The sequence below is a fragment of the Charadrius vociferus genome, unplaced genomic scaffold (assembly GCF_000708025.1).
Source record: "Charadrius vociferus isolate BGI_N301 unplaced genomic scaffold, ASM70802v2 scaffold280, whole genome shotgun sequence".
In the NCBI taxonomy this organism is placed as follows: Eukaryota; Metazoa; Chordata; class Aves; order Charadriiformes; family Charadriidae; genus Charadrius; species Charadrius vociferus.
The window spans coordinates 211,651-228,741 of NW_009646340.1; the positions used below are offsets into that span (position 1 = coordinate 211,651).

The following is a 17,091-nucleotide window of genomic DNA, read 5'->3' on the forward strand; positions in this document are numbered from 1 at the left end:
AATTGGTAGCACAAAAACTTCACTTGAGAAGTTTGGAAAATGCTGACCTGAATGTCTGAACAACATCTCTGGGAAAAGGGCTGCTTTTTCCAAGTCAGAAGCAGTTTGGAAGGAAAGTGGTGTTGTCATGTGAACAGGCCATGCAACATTAGCTCTATGAGCTGCTGTTTAATAGCTTGTGTTTATCATGCTTTTTAATTTCAGTGACTGTGCTGCAAAGGATTCTGTTTGCCACATGAGAAGGTATTGAAAACTGGGGAACAAATAGTTCTGTATCCACTAAGTTTTGATATTTTTAGGGGGGGATTGTATTTTGGAAAGTAGACTACTAAATTTCTAGGACCAAAATCTCTTGTAACTGTCTTGTTTTATTATTACTGGAGAGACTGCTGATCACGCACATCACGACAAATCAGAGGCTGTAGGAGATTTGACGAACTATCTACAAAGTTGACTGCCTCTTTCCCGTTTATGTCTTTCACCCTTTCTACTCTCTCCCTGCTTCTATGCCTTTCTCTTTTTTTTTTTTTATTTTTCACTCTCCTTTTCTCCCTTTCTCACGCTCACATTAAATGATCTTTTCAGACAAGCATCACAGAAAAGCTGTTTTTTAGATTAACACAGACTCTGCTTTTTTATTGACTAGCCTGTAACAGCTAATGTGATTTGCACTTCTGTTTACCAGCTTTCTATTATTAGACCCACCATACTGGGACTAATATGCAGGTAACTATTAGTCACCAGTGGAGCTGCTAATTGTGTAGATTAATTAATCATTCCAATTGGATTTGTTGTCTCCAAACAGAGATGTTATTAAAGTAAGGAAAAGTCTCTGCCTGACTTATCTTTTGAGAATGAGTGACTTTAATATGATGTGCTACCTCATATAAATCAGATGCCTGGTTATTAATGCTCAGATATCAAACCCAACACTGAAGTGGGAGGGCAACAGCTATTCCTGTCAATCCTTCTGCCATTAGTCATCATGCCAAACTCTTCATCTCAGACAGTTCCCAGACTGTTGCCAAGGTGCTAGGCAGTACACTAACATTGCAGCAGTTCCTGGCCAGATTATTGGCAAGGTGGACTGGCTGGTTCTTATAAAATGCCTCTTCAACCACTGGTACATATGTCCTGTCCCTTTAACACAGAAATCTGTTCCTCAGACTTCTTAGTCCACACAACCTGCTCCAAGCTCTCCATATCTAGCTGGAGTCTAGCCAGGATCTCCTTTCTGTTTAGCAATACAAGAGAAACAACATGGTTATAGTCCCTGAAATCTGTTCAAACGCAGGTTGAGAATCCAGGGCCAAAAGCAAATGTAGGGTCTGTGTGCCTCATTAGTTGATCTCTTTTTTTTATTGGTGCCTGTCCTGTAAAGTGTGAATGGCTGACAAGTGACAGAGAGCGGTGGCTAAGCAGAAACAGAGATATGCCCCTTTTAGTGCTGGAAGTCAGACAGAGAGACATGTTCACTGTCTTCCAACCAAAATACCAGAGGCAAAGGCATTCTGTGAGCTGTAAGTTTGGTTCACTGACATTGCTTCTTATCAGGCTGTAAACTGCTGCCAATCCCAACAGGCAAAAGGAAAAAAGAAAAAGCTGAGTGTGCATTAGCTGACACGGGCATTACTCAGGAATAGTTCAGCTTTTAAAAGCCTTTTATTATCAAGCCGTAACAAAGCTGCTTTGTACCATAAATACAAAGAAATGACCCCCTTCCCCTCTCTGTCTCAGGTGAGTAAGAAAAGTTCCTTTCTTCCTTTTTCACAGCACTCCCCAGGGCTCACTGCTTTGTGTGGGAGGCAAGTTAGAAACCACTAGCAAGAACAGAGAGGAAAGCCCTCTACCCTTCTGTGCGTGGGTCATGTAGTTTATCACAGCAGATTTGGTCCTCTCTGGCTTCCCTTCAGTCTCACCTGTGGGTATTTTCAACTCTGTTTACTGATGCCTGTGGAAGGTAAAATTCCCTACTCTCGGTTCAGAAGTGCCCTTTAGCCAATAGTTGCTAAAACAGTGGATCCTTCCACTGGATCATAGATGTTGTGGCTATGTTCAGTGCAAATGCAAGTAGGTCCTGACTAGAATTATGCTTAGAAGGTTGATACTCCATTTGTATTTGGCCTGGAGCTTTTTACTGGTTTGTCTGTTAAAGCCAAAGTTGTGCAGAGCTGAGGGAAGGGGAAACCTGGCCTAGGTGAAAAGTTCCAGCATGGTTTTGTCTGTTTTTAACAAAACGAAATAGAGCAAACAGGCTAATGTGTCCCAGGCGCTGTCTGGCAATTTCTATTTTCTTTCCCCGCGTATGGAATCTATTGAACTTGCCCATAACCCTAGCTTATAGCTCTGACATGCCTCAGCTCCAGCAGCATGAATGTCCTTTTGTCGTTCTTTGCAGTCCTTTTTGCTGACATACATCTTGATGTGCGTTAGGCACACTGCCTTCCCAAAGTCAAAACAGTTGCATCTTAGAGAGAGGGAAAAACCTTCAAAGAAAAAACAAACAGACCCTCTCTGTGGTCTATTGGTAGTAACAGATAATTAAGTCTAAAATTTTCAGCAGAGGGAAGATGTTTATGGCCAAGCAAGATCCAACAACATTGTAGGAAATGTCTTTTGTGTTGCCCTGAATGCAACCTTGAGTCTAAGAACTGTGGTGGTGATTTGGTAAATGTTTACATTCTTTCAGTCTTAAAGGTAATCAGCCACACTGTGTTGACAGGAACCTACAGGTAAAATATCCTATATCCTAGAGGATATAAAAGAGTGAAATCAAGCCGTATCAAGCTGTTTGAACATAACCTTTTTTATACTTACAGGCATTTCTACACCGGATCCGCCAGAATGCTGTGGACAAAGCTGAGAAGTACATAACAGAGGAGAATGTTAAGGTATTTCTTCTGTCTTCCTAATTTTCTTGTTTGGGAAAATGATATGTAATGAAAGGCTAGATTCAGCGATATGAATATCAAATATCCTCATGTCATATTGATGCTTATTATTAAACTGGTTCCCTAAGGAAAAGAGGCTCACGTTGACAGTTTATCTGTCAATCTGTCTGCCCATTCATATAGCTGTCATCTTCCAGCAATTTTTCATCCCACCAGCTAATTTCAGTAAAATTTGACAACAGTGTAGTGTTGTCAGAGATACTAACTTTTGGCAAGATTTGTGAAATGGTGGGTAGAGGACAGAGAGGCCTTTTCAGTGTCTTTGAGAGGAAAGGCAGGGAATGCACAGCCCTTGTCTATTTTGCTTGACAGTATTCAGTTAGCCAGTTTGCATCTGCTGTCTTTTACAAATCTAAAATTGATAGGGCTTATGAGAAGGAGGCAGGAATATTCCTTTGTGTTCTAGTGGGAAGGAATTGGTGTTCTTGTGGAGGAATAAATAACGTGAGACCCTTGCATGAGGAGGTTCCTGCATGAATTTTACAGCGGAAAGAGATAAGGGACATAGAAACAGAGCTGTTTCTATGAGGTGCTAGCTTCTCTAGTGCCTATGGTTACAGGGGACCTTGCTGTTCGTTATTTTCATAAATACAAGCACACTTTCTTGTAGTGATTTTGCTTAAAAAACCTCCTTGTACACATATGTATGTGAAACCAAAACACTCTGTACACATTCGCAAGTGAAACCTGATCATCAGTGGGACAGGGTGCAGCTTGTTTGCCATTAGAGGCTCACTTATTGGGCTTGAATTTGATCCTATAGCTCCTAAATCAGCAGAAACTTTGCCCTTTACACTTGTGGGAGCAGGGCACAGCAATAATAGGTATATCACACCAGCCAGCGCTACTGCAGCTGGCACATGTTTCCCCAAGGCTGGTTCCTCCGTTTCACGTACCAGTATTACCTGAACGTATAGAGATCCTAGCAGGGCTCTAGCCCCCGTTTTTGCTATTCATTCTACAGGCTAGCAATACTGTAGTATTGACTGACTGGCATCAGAAGGGGCTGGTAGCAAGACAGCTTGGCAGCTTTGTAGAGCTAAGCCTCTCACTGTCTTCAAACTCAGAAGTCCTCACTCCCCAAAAACTCACCATCTATAGTCTGAAGTAAGTTTGGGTGTGGCTGAAGAAAAAGTAGACAAGTGATTAGTGACAATAGATCTCGTGTGCAGAGAAGTGTGCAAGAAGTAAGCTCTGCATGAGGAATAAACCTACACAACTATTTGCCAATTTGATGAACATCCAAGACTGGTGATGAAAGTTAGTATTCTATCATTATTCATATATCATCAAAATGAATACTAATTATGACTGCCACATAATCAGATGCAGGGCCCACAAAGCCTATGCAGAAGAATCCGTATTTTCTATACTGATTAAATGTATTTGTATTTGAAGTTTCATCACACTCCTCTGGGGAAGTACCACTTCATTTTTGTGTCATTCTTGAAGTGCCTGGGGGGTATTTTTGAGGCCACTGTGAGACCTCATTTATTCTTATTATTAGAATACCCAGCTTTTGATAACAGAGCTTCTCTTCAGTAATAAAGGGCCTATGCCTATTGCTGGTGAAATAGAATTACAAAGGCACAGTTTTCCTGATTGGAGTCAATATTATATCCCCCTCTCACCCCCTTCTTATCCTACCCCAAATAATTTCATTGTCTTTCCTCCAGTTGAAAGATATTTGTTCTTTCTTTGCCTCTCCTTTCTCACTCATTGCTGGTACAGGCAGGACAAGCAAGGTGGTGTTGGGACTTCTGATAACTCTGCCTGCTAATATTATGTGTCTTGAGTCACCAGAGAGGTGTGAGGTGGCTGGCTGCAGCAAAGATGGTAGCAGAGACTGTATAATGGTTTGGCAGCTTATGTAAGGAGAAGCCTCTCTTTTCCTCTCTTTCTTCACGAAGCAGAAATGTCTAGAGGAAAATACAAGGTATTCTGGCAGTCACTCACCTCTGAGCAAAAGGAGAAAGTGCTTTTCAGTATAATTTGGGTTATTGCACTCAGTATTATTTTTGCAGGTTTCTTCTACAGCTGGTGCCAAGCACTGGAGATTTCAGTAATCTTTGGCCACTGTATCACCTTCCAGAAAGGCCACATTGCGTCCGGTGCCAGGCCCAGATTTTACAAGTACTCCAGTGACTAACAGCTGCAGCAACATCATAAAAAAATGTTTTTATTTTATTTGCTGCCTCATGTGGGAATAACTATTGATATGTTAGCGTTACGCTATGTTCACAGCAGGGCACTGATGTCATTTTACTGATAGAGTAGATTGAAGGCAGTATAACTTGAGGGCGTACACAAGCTGCCAGGCATAGTTCCTTGCATGAGGCTTATAAATTGTAACGGTGTATTAGATGCAGAAGCACATGCCGTCAAGGTCTCTCTGCTGCCTTGATTTTCAAGCGACTCTTCTTATCTGCAAATTCTGCTGCAAGCAGAGCTCTACTGACCACCACGGAATTCGTTAGATTACACAGATATTCCTTGGATCAAAAAATACCCCCTGAAGACTGCTCCTGAAGGATAAAATCATCCCTGACAGATGTTTTCCTCTTCCTTGTTAATCCCCTTTTGGCACAGCTTCTGGCAAAGCCATGCAGACAGAGGCTACTGTGTCATCACATCAGTTTCAGCCATGTGACAGAACCGTCATCTGCTTTGCTTGAATTAGCAAGGGAAGTTTTCTGGAAGCAATCAAGTGGTCCTAGCTCCCTGTCCTTTATTTTGTTTGCGAGGTCCTCAGTGCAAATTCAGTGTGTTGGAATCTTTTAGTTTATTCAGAGCTAGAAAGGAGCTGTGAGGCATGAGTATGCATTAATAATGATGCATGCTACCATGTGTCAGTATTCCTGAAGTGAGAGGGGAGCAAAGACAAGGAAGGTGCAGCAGGCTCAGCTCTGCACGTGCAGCCAGCTTGCAGGGGGAGTTTGAGAGAAATACTCTGCCCATCCTTGAATAACAGAAGGAATAGAGTTGAACCTGAGTATGTGCAGAGAGGAAGGCTCCTTGAATTCCTGATCTTGTCTACCCCTGCAAGACCAGAGAGAAACTAGATTTAAGCCAGGAATTGAGGTTTCATTCCTGTCTTTAATGATTAGACTTAGTTTACAGATTATTGTTTTTCTGAATTACTGCCACATCACCAGCCATCAGGTTGAATCAGTGGCACATCTGGTGAATAAATTCCACTGCTTAAAGTTGAAAATCTTAGTGTTATGATAAGGTACTTTGGGAAGTGTGTGAAGATGTTAGGCTCGATCACTTCTCATGCCGGATGCCAGGAAGATGACGGCTGGCTCTGTCAGGCTGCATGCTTTGGGGTTCAGAGGAGTGTCACCCACTCACCATGCAAGGCCTGGGAGGCGGCTTCCGATGTGAAAGCTGGTTTCACTGCAATGCAGATCTTCTCTTGGCAAGTGGCATTGTTAAAGCAAAGTGATAGAAAACGTCATCTGCAAATATGTATGTCACTGCAGGATCCTGACTCCAGGATTTACTCTGCCCATTCAGGCTTTTCTCCAGTGGATGTCAATACTGATGGCTGTGTCGCCATGAATCAGGACTTCTCCCCCCTCTGTAGACAGCATTCCATCTCCTATACATTTATTCACACTTTCTTCTCATATTTTGTTTGAAAATGATTAAGACTTATAAAGCTTACGTGTTTACAGCAGCTTTCACCCTGTCAGTTTATTCCCCTTAGCACATGTGTATTCAAATCAGTAGAGATCGTTTAGCTGTGAGATTGCACAATTACCTTATAGTACACATCTAAACAAGAGGCTCTATCCCATTACATACACCTTTTAGTACTGCTGAGATCAGTGAAATGGAACTTTAAAATGTTGCTCTGTGGTTTGTAAGTGTTTTACACAATGTTGTACTCCTGTCAGTGAAATGTTAGATCCCACGTGGCAGAGATTTGGTCTCTTATTTACAGGTTACAGAATTTGTATGTACATCTTTGTATGTGGTAGCTTCAAATCTCATTCTTCCAGAAAGCGATTTCTAACGCATGGGAAGGAAAGGCAAGAGTTTGGTCCTTGTGATTCCATTCACCTGGTTGATCTCATAGGAAGCCTTCTCTAGACTTGAAAGAAGTTGCTCATATTCATCATGCTCAGGTATCTGGAAAGATTACCTTCATTTACAGCAGGTACTTCAGTAGCAGTAAAGATTTCTGTAGGGGGCCAGGAAAGGGGCAAATACAGTGTAATTCATTCTGTATGAGTCCCTGTCTGTGCTTTAGATCCTATCACAGCAAGTCCAGAGCCACAATATTTTGGTGCTACTACTTTAACAAAACACTCTCAGATATATTAACAGCTGGCAATGTTTTTCTCTTTATATTTCAGATCTTATTTTCTAACATCGAAGACATTCTTGGTGTTCACAAGGAGTTCCTGGCTGCCCTGGAATTTTGTTTACAACCAGAACCTCAGTCTCAGCATGAACTGGGAAATGTTTTCTTAAAATTTGTAAGTACAATGACTTAACGCTATCTGAAAATGCAGTTTCCTGTCATAAGCTCTCATGCCCCTTAGCTAGCCCTAATCTCTAAGGCTTGTGGCAATACTATGACAATGTGTGTCTTGTATGAAAGTTGTAGGTAGGGTGGGAAAAAACTTGTGAATGAGGTTAGAACAATGGAAACCACATCAAACTCAGCTAAACAACGAGGTATTTTTAGAAACTCTTCCTTTTCCCATTGAATTTTTTTTTTCCTTTTTTTCTCACCCTGCTGATCACATTTTGTTTCTGAGAATTTGTCTGCTTTGGTTCCAAATATTTCAAAAAAATAGCACACTTTCAAGAAAATTAGTAATTTTTGTGTGTATTTTAAAATAAAAAAAAAAATAAACCCCACAAAGTTCAAAATTAAAAACAAAGGACAATACATCATTTACAGTAGTTAATGACTGTGCATACGTTTATCCTTTGGTAAATGAAAGGTAGTGTGAAATGGCTTACCGTGCTGCATTTAAGCACGGTAAGCCAAGTTACAACACACAGCCTTTTACCATGGAATAAATGAGTACCTGCATTCTGTAGCTCAAAAGTAAATAAAATTTGGCTTTTGGACTCATAATGCTGGCTCAAGAATGCCAGGGATACAAAATGCAAAGTCATCATATGATACAAATTCATTCTGCCAGTTCCAGGTTGCTTAGAACATTTTTCTGAGTTACTTTGTGTCATCTGACTTTATGCCTGATAGCTGTATCATTTGTTCTTCCACTACAGCCATAATATGATCATATGTGCCAATCTAGGCCAGTCAGATTGGTACTGCTAGGTGATCCAGGAAAGCACAGAGCCGTACTAAGGATCGTGCAATTGCAGCTTATGATCCTGTCATTGCTTCTGTCATTGTAATTTGTTTCTTATACTGTGAAATTCTTCCTGTGGTAGATTTTTGTTTTGTTTTTAACTTGGCCCAGTTTTCAATCATGGATGTGTGCCATCCTCTGACTAATACATACATAGAGCATACTGTATATGCAAGATCATTTATTGTATATACCTAATAACAAGCTGGACTCATTTAAATGCAAAGTTACCTAATTTACATGTATAATAATTTGAAGTTGCACATTTTTTTCACTTGGAGCAGCTCTCCTGAGACGTTTGAAAATTAGAAAGCATGTACATAATAGCCATTTCTTCAAATTCCTATTAACTGCATGTAGCGGTGCAGTCTCTCCCCCCCACACCCCTCCCTTAAGCCACAGGCCAGCTTCCTATCAAAATATGTTCTATTACGCTTTCATAATCAAAATTCATGCTTTCACAGTTCATCGGGTATGAGTGGACAGCAATTATACAGCCATTCATTACTCATAGAGCTTTACCAACTGCCCCTCCCCAACCTTGTTTAATTTTTATTCATGCTGTGACGATTATTAAAATAGTGTCAGAAAATGTTATATTGACACCATGCCCAAAAATTGTATCAGATGTGAGGACTGACTGTCAGCTGTTGAAAAACATACTGGTGAACTTAGTTAAAACCTTGAATACCCGCTAGAATCATTGCCTACCAACAAGATGTGCTGTACTAATATATTAGTATTCATTAGCGAGGGTATCAAAATTAGAGGGCTTTTGAGTGGTGCTGTCAAATTGTCTACTGTGCTTCAGAGTGGCGCTGAATAACCAGAAATGTCAACATCCTGTCATTTGACTGAATTCAGGCCTGGTATATGTAGTCATTGGTAGTGTTTTCTTGTATATGAACATAGAATTTTGTAATTGTTAAATTTAATAATTATGTAACATTCCTTATTTATCAAACATGCAACAATACAGGAATTATGAAACTGTAATGCACAGGGATGAGTGCTGGTGAGAATTTGTCTTTTGATAGAGACAGTTTGACTGAGATCAGCTTAAACTGCTGTCTGTGGAGTACATTGCAAATAATATGTACATCAGCTGTTTCATGATCCCCTAGGGAAGAAGCAGCTTATGCAGAAGGAAGTAAAACATATGTTCGATTCAGAATATATAGAAAAAGCTGGTCTCATCCATAATTGCCTTAAGGAAATGTAGGAATATCATTAGGAGCATTGTGATACCTCAAGTCTGAGTAAGGAACAGTCAACAGAAGATTATCAAGAGAGGAGGAAATAATTTATCCTTGCATGCAGATTGTGCCTAGGTTTTAGAAGACAAGCTTCACGGTGGGTATTTGGGAGTGAGGGAGGTGGGATTTGTGCCCTGTCACAGCAAGGGCTTCCATAGTGAGTCTCCAGCAAGTGACAGGGAGATGCCAGTGGCAACTGTGGTTCAGAGTGAGCCTTTGGCTGCTTTCTGCTCAGGCTTCCAAAGGCTCCATTTCCCTAGTTGCGGCTGCTCTGATGAAGCAGAGGCATTCATAAAAAACACTGTGCCTCAGAAACAGTATTCCTGAAGGTGTTTCCATGATGCTGAAATTAGGTTTTTTTTAAAATGATGTAAAGTATTTTGCCACCACAAGAAGCCCCTGCAGCACACTTGAGGTTTCCTGGAGAAAAAAGCCGGCTGTTCTCTCCCAGTGATGCTCTCCTGCGACATGGCTGAAGAGCATTTTTCAGAGTGCACATTGTTAGCTAGTTTACCCAGGGAAAAATGTGGGTAACATATTTCTTTGGTCTTTCATTTTGGTAAGATTCTCTTGTTGTTGCAATGCACTTAGAAGAAGTGCTAGGAGGAACACCCTCAGAGCTGCTTTTTAATTATCATCAAATCATGATGTATCCTCAGGGGAGTTTGCAGTGAGGAAGTGACACAAGGCCTGTGAATATTGAAAGTATCACTGTACATTCTGTCATGATCACCGGGCAAGGTAATTCATGGTCCTGATTATGAACCCAGACCTTGTCAGCAGCCAGATGTTAGCATGGGTGATTTTCTTCAGAAACTCAACGTTAAAAATACTCATAAATTTGGTGAATAGCTTGAGAATTCTTGAGGCACTGTTTTTTCCAGACACTGCATTTCTTAGTGGTGCATGTTTTCTGTAAGTTCACTTGTATCGTATATCCTTGATAGTGATCCCCAGATTCCCCCTGTGGCGTTCTACCAGACTGCGGCGTTTGGCTCTTGTTCTGTGTATTCTAAATTTCTTCTAATCTTTGTAGGCCTGACTCTTTTCCTGGTTTACCTTGGCCTAGAAGAGCCTCACTCAGCAACAATCCACCAATCTCCAGAAACAGGGCACTGCTTTTAGTCATTATGAGCCTCTAGGATCTGAGTTGATCGATTTATAATAATGCTAGGACATTATCCCCTGGATATGGACATCTTGAGTAACACCTGAAGCAAGCAAGCAGATTTTGCAAGGGTTCCAAAAGAGCAGTCATTGTACACTGACTTTTTGAAGTATTTTAGCAGATGATGAAATGTACTTGCTCTGGTATTTAGGTGTGAAAAGTTGTTTTTCTTCAGAAGACAGACATTGTTTGCCCTAGCATACTCCATTTGATCAGATGATCATGAGAAGGTCATTGTATGATACTAGGTGCTAGGATGACTTCTGGAGTTGTAGTTCAGTATGACCATATATGACAGTAAAAAACATACTTAAACATTAGTTCAAAATCAAATCTGCAGTGTAAAACAAAATGGCATGTAGAACAAGTCCTTAACATCAGAGATGGCATGTACGCTGAACTTGGAATAATAACACCTCATCGGCATAGGCTCTTTTGTGCAGGTCATGAAAACATATGAGTGTCTGTAGAGCACAAGGACAGAGAGTTGACCGGTGCTTCATTTCTGATATTGCCATATTGCTAGATGTTGATGACGTAATAGCTAGAAATTTGTTTGGGGGACACATGTTTTCTTCCCATTTTTAGGACCAATGTTGCATGAGTGATAAATTTTACTGGTGAAGTCATCAGAGATCTTGTTTTGTTGAGAATTGCATCCTTTGTTTAGGTTTTTCTTGTTGACAAAATTGGTTTCAGCTTGCTTTGAAATAAGAAAATGCCATGCCTTGTTAAAAATATGTCAAAATAAAATTGTTACAATTTTCCAAATCTTATTTGCTTTTTCTAGTCAAAACTGTTTTCAAATTTGCACTAATTTGTGGGCAGTGCTAATCGACCCAAAATAACATATTTGGGGAATAAACTATTGGCCAAAGATTTATTTTAACCAAAGTAAGAAAAGTATAGCCTTATTTCTGTCACCCAAATCAGGAGGTCTAGCTGTGTATCCAGCAGACTTGCTGAGTAAGAAGGTGCCATCTTTATGTGGTCACATCTCTGACCGTAATTGCACTTTAGTATAGAGTAACTGCACGTTCAGAATTCCTGGGCTAACATCTGTAATTATGTAACTGATAATTTCCTCACCAGGAGATGGGAGAGTCCAGGACTGAATGTCACCCAGAGAGGAAATTAAACACTTCAGACACTGAGTAATTTAAAGCATAGTTCTCATATTTGTGGGTCTCATGCATGAAGGACAGCTGGAAAAGACTTGATGAAAGCGTGCTGGTGTGTGTATAATTATTGTACTGACTTGAACTTTAGCAAAGGGATTTTGTCATGATCTAAATATAACCTGCCAAAACTCCAGGCACTCAAAGCTGCAGTCAGAAACCTGAGCAATGACATTTTGTGTGCATTGATGTAACGGATGCTGTTGTGTTAATGGCTACTATTTTTAGTTTCAAGCATGCTGCTTTTGTGTATCCAGGGAGTTGAGAAGAGGTGAGAGGAGGAAATGTAGGAGAAACTCGTATATCTGTCTTCTCATTCTCGAACTCTCCAGTTTTTGTGGTTGAAAACAATTCCATGTCTCTCAATTGACTCTTTTCTGTTGTGTTACGGACCCAGCCCTGTCTTTTCCTGCATCTGGTGGTCAGAAGCCTTTGTTTCTTTTCAGCTCCCAAGTATTAAACTCCTGTACTAATATGAACAGCTGTAGACGAAGGATAAAAGTCTCGAACATCTGCATTCCAGCTATTTGCACCATATTCTTTGTGGCTGTTATTTTCTTTGCTTTGTACCATTGTTGTTGTGTTTGGACATACATCTATTTATTTGCAATTCTTCCATCGAAAGTTCAAGGAGGGAAAAAAATTTCATCAGATTAGTGATAAACCAAACCCCAAAGCATTTTACAGTCCCAAGCATGTCCATCTAGCCATTGAGCATCTGACCAGAATGTCAGATTCTCCTAAACTAATATTAACACAATTTCTTTTACATGTGACAGTAGTGAAGGGAATGCCCAGTCAGTGCAGCTGTTTTCCCATGGTTTCATGTTACTTAACTCCTTCAGCTGGCAGTTTTGTTTGGATCACTATGAGCTGTCTTAAAAGCAGCTAGATGCTGCAGATATCTTCAGCTAACACAGGAAGCTCAACATCTCTGAAGAGCACTAGGAGTCCAATCAAAATTAAAACAAACAAAAAAAATTAACTGCCTAGTACTGGGGAGATGAAGAGGTTCAAATAAAAAATTTTCAGGCCAGGATCCTAAATAGAAAATTAATGATGCGAATGCCACAACAAACTCTGGAGGGCATTGTCTACATGGCATGATGCCCTGAGATGCCAGCTCTGGAAGGCCTCACATATTACCCCTGGCAGAGTGCCATGCTAATGCATCTAAATTACTTCTGATATGCAAAGGAGCTTGTCTGTGTACCTCTGCATGGCACTGCATTGTGGCATAGAAGCCGACCTGAACCAGGAAATAAACTACTGTTGTGAGAAGCACCCAAAAAATGATGGGTCTTTTTGGCTTCTGAATAATTTAACCTGACTAAAGCCTAATACAGGCTCCAGACGCTGGCTCCCTACCCCGCCTTTTATTGCAGTGAATGCAGTACTGGAATGTTGTAACATAACTGCTGCAAGTTCAGCCCTTCCCAGCAGCCTTGAAAGGATCAGCTTGCTCCTTGCCTGATCTGCTCAGGCATGGAAATAGTTGTTACTGCTTCTTTTGTGAATCATTTCAGTGTTTCCAGATATCTGCTGTTTTCAATGAGTTCAGCATCTCTGATCTTTTTAGTTAGAAGACGTTGCACTGTCTTTGATTCTGGGGATCGGTAAAGCAGAGCTTGGTGCTGCCAGCTGACCCTTGTTTCTTAACAGGGAATTTCATTCTACTGCATGTGCTGGTGGGTGTGACATGTTCCAGTGTAAGTACCTCAGTCTAGTTGTGAAGCTACCTTTCCCTTCCTTTAATTTCTCTAATGTTGGTTATTTTGTGTGTATTTGATGAAATTCTTCCATCTAGGGAAACTGCTATGAACAGCTGATCCACTATTTAGTGTTGCATCGAAATAGCGAAGCCTGCTGCTTGTTTCAGAACACAAAGTGAACCAGCCAACTCACTGGGGGTTCCCCCTCAGCCCTGAAAGGGAGGGGATTTCCAGCTGTTTGCTTTGTGTTATAGTTCCCCTCCAGATCTCTGAGCTTCTTCCAGGCCTTGGTTCTTCCCTGCCACCTCTGTTTCTTCCTCCTGCAGGACTGGTCAGCACAGCTCAGAAATGTCAGCCCCCTTGTGCCTGGCTTTAGTCTGTTCCTGGCTACTCTGCTGGAATATCCTGACACACGTGCAAGTATCCCTGAGATAGCAATGTCCATTCTTTCAGCAAGGAATATATTATTTCAGAGGAAAAGTGCTGGAAGTCTCTGTGCTCAGAAAGCTGATGTTAACTTACAACAGAGTAAGTTAGGAATTAGTGGAATGCCCCTATACATTATTCACATTAGAGGAGTATCACGCGCCTCATGTAAACTGCAACCCTAATGCCACTCTGAGTACACACGCCTTTGTAAAGAATTTGGTATCTGATTGTGACAAAATAGTCACTCCAGTTTTGTCTGAGTCAATAAGTTACAATGTTTTTCCTTGCAGAAAGACAAATTCTTTGTGTACGAGGAGTACTGTAGCAACCACGAGAAAGCACTCAGACTGCTGATGGAATTGAACAAGATCCCAACAGTGAGAACATTCCTCCTGGTAAGCACCTTCTCTAGCACTCTTGACTTAATGATCTGACTTTGCACTGTACTCATAATAACCCTTTGGTATCCCAGGAACGCCAGGCATTTTGCAGATACTACCCGTTCCAGGTATGCAGCACTCGGGATGGATAGCTATTGAAATCACTGATGAGGTCAGGCACAGAACTAAGCACAGCTCTGGTACGAGTGATTTCAGCAGAAACAGGGAATTTTTATTTTTTTTTAAAGAAGCAACAGAAAATTTGAGCAAAGATTGTGAAAGGAGTAATGCAATAAGTCAGCAGCAGGGCTGTGACTACTTCCCAGTGGATCTGATTCCCTGGTCAGTTCTCTGACCAATTCACCATCTGCAGGCCCACCAGAAAAATGTGACCTGCTTCTGACACCTTTTTCCCCATGAGTCCAGTTGTGGGCAAGAAATATAGTCTGAATGAGTTGTTTTGACTGCGTCATTGCTGCTTGTATCAAAAATGATGCAACTCCCATCCAACCCATGATGCATTAGAATCGTAGAATTACTGAAGTTGGAAGGGACCTTTAAGATCATCAAGTCCAACCATTAACTTGCCCTGACAAAACCACTTCTAAACCATGTCCTCAAGTACCATATCTACCCTTTTTTTGAACACCTCCAGGGATGGTGAATCCACCACCTCCCTGGGCAGCCTGTTACAATGTTTAATAACCCTTTCAGTGAAAAAAATGTTTCCTAGTGTCCAATCTAAACCTCATCTGACATAACTTGAATCCATTTCCTCTCGTCCTATCACTTGTCACCAGGGAGAAGAGGTCAGCCCCCACCTCTCTACAACCTCCTTTCAAGTAGTTGTAGAGGGTGATAAGGTCTACCCTCAGCCTCCTCTTCTCCAGGCTAAACAACCCTAGTTCCTTCAGTCGTTCCTCATAAGACTTGTCCTCCAGACCTCTCACCAGCTTTGTAGCCCTTCTCTGGACATGCTCCAACACCTCAATGTCCTTCCTGTAGTGAGGGGCCCAAAACTGAACACAGTACTCGAGGTGGGGCCTCACCAGTGCCGAGTACAGGGGGATGATCATTTCCCTAGTCCTGCTCACCACACTATTCCTGATACAGGCTAGGAAGCTGTTGGCCTTGGCCACCTGGGCACACTGCTGCCTCATATTCAGCTGGCCATCCACCAACACCCCCAGGTCCTTTTCTGCCGGGCAGCTTTTGAGCCACTCCGCCCCAAGCCTGTAGCACTACATGGGGTTGTTGTGAACCATGTGCAGAACCCGGCACTTGGCCTTGTTGAACATCATACCATTGGCCTCGGGGCATTGGTCTAGCCTGTCTAGATCCCTCTGTAGAGTCTTCCTACCTTCAAGCAGATCAACACGCCCGCTTAGCTTAGTGTCATCTGCAAACTTACCAAGGGTCCATTCGATCCCCTCATCCAGATCATTAATAAAGATACTAAAGGGAACTGGCCCCAGCACCGAGCCCTGGGGGATGCCACTTGTGACCGGACACCAACTGGATTTAACACCATTCACCACAACTCTGGGCACGGCCATTCAGCCAGTTTTTTACCCAGCGAAGAGTACACCTGTCCAAGCCATGAGCAGCCAGTTTCTCCAGGAGTATGCTGTGGGAAACGGTGTCAAAAGCTTTGCTAAAATCCAAGTAGATAACATCCACAGCTTTTCCCTCATCCACTAAGCAGGTCACCTTGTCATAGAAGGAGATCAGGTTTGTCAGGCATGACCTGCCTTTCACAAACCCATGCTGACTGGGCCTGATCACCCTGTTCTCCATGTGCCGGGTAATGGCACTGAAGATGATCTGTTCCATGACCTTCCTAGGTACTGAGGTCAGACTGACCAGCCTATAGTTCCCTGGATCCTCCTTCTGGTAGTAGTTAGTATCTATGTTGGGAGGGAATGTGGCATACAGTGTTCAAGTGCCTCTGTAGAGGCTGGGCTGGGAGAAGAAACAACCAGTAGACAGTGCCTTCTGCCCAACATTCCTTATGTCCCTTTCTTTTCTTCTATGTTTCTCCTCCTAGCCTTGACCTCAATTCTGCTTGATTTTTTGGGTGTCTTGTTTTCTTGGCCATGAATGCATGGCATTTGGAATGGGATTGGCCTGTAGGTGAGGGACTAATTCAGCACATTAGCTTTTTTTCTTTGTAAATGCTACAAGGTGAAAGAAAGGCTGTCTTTTTGCACAGGATCTGCTCTTCTTTCTGCCCTTCTTTTTTCCTTTCTGCCAAAGGTCTGCTCTTTCCCAATATAGTACAGCAAAAGAAAACCTCTGCATAAATATCTGTCACAAGCAGGGCCAGAGCATTCTTTAAGCCACAAAATATAGGCCTTGGAGGGAGCAGCAGGGACAAGCGCTCATGCTATTGGGTAGTCAGAATCTCTTTGTCATGTCTGAGTTTTAATGAACCTTGTTAAATCATTAGTTTGAGTCACCAAATGACCCCTTCCTTGTTCGCAAGTTCTCTGGATGCTTCTGTTGAGGGAAATTAATGAGAAAGAGGAGAGGCAAAAGTGCATGTAAACACGATCTTTCCCAACATTTGGAGTGTTCTCCACTTCCACTGGATTGGCAAAAGTCTCCTGTCTGTGTTACCGGCAACAGCTGGCAAACCGATTACGAGGCACATAAAAGATGTCACACTGTCTGCTGCG

General features: G+C 41.8%; 1 protein-coding gene across 1 annotated transcript in view; it reads left to right on the top strand.

The window, feature by feature from the left end:
- Positions 1–2,813: 2,813 nt before the first annotated feature.
- The window catches only part of PREX1 (phosphatidylinositol-3,4,5-trisphosphate-dependent Rac exchange factor 1), a gene marked incomplete at its 5' end in the record, with an annotated part of 105,500 nt that continues 91,222 nt past the window's right edge, over positions 2,814–17,091 (top strand). The window contains 3 exon segments of the mRNA XM_009887424.1: positions 2,814–2,891; positions 7,316–7,438; positions 14,324–14,428. Coding sequence (XP_009885726.1) covers positions 2,814–2,891; positions 7,316–7,438; positions 14,324–14,428 — 306 coding nt within the window.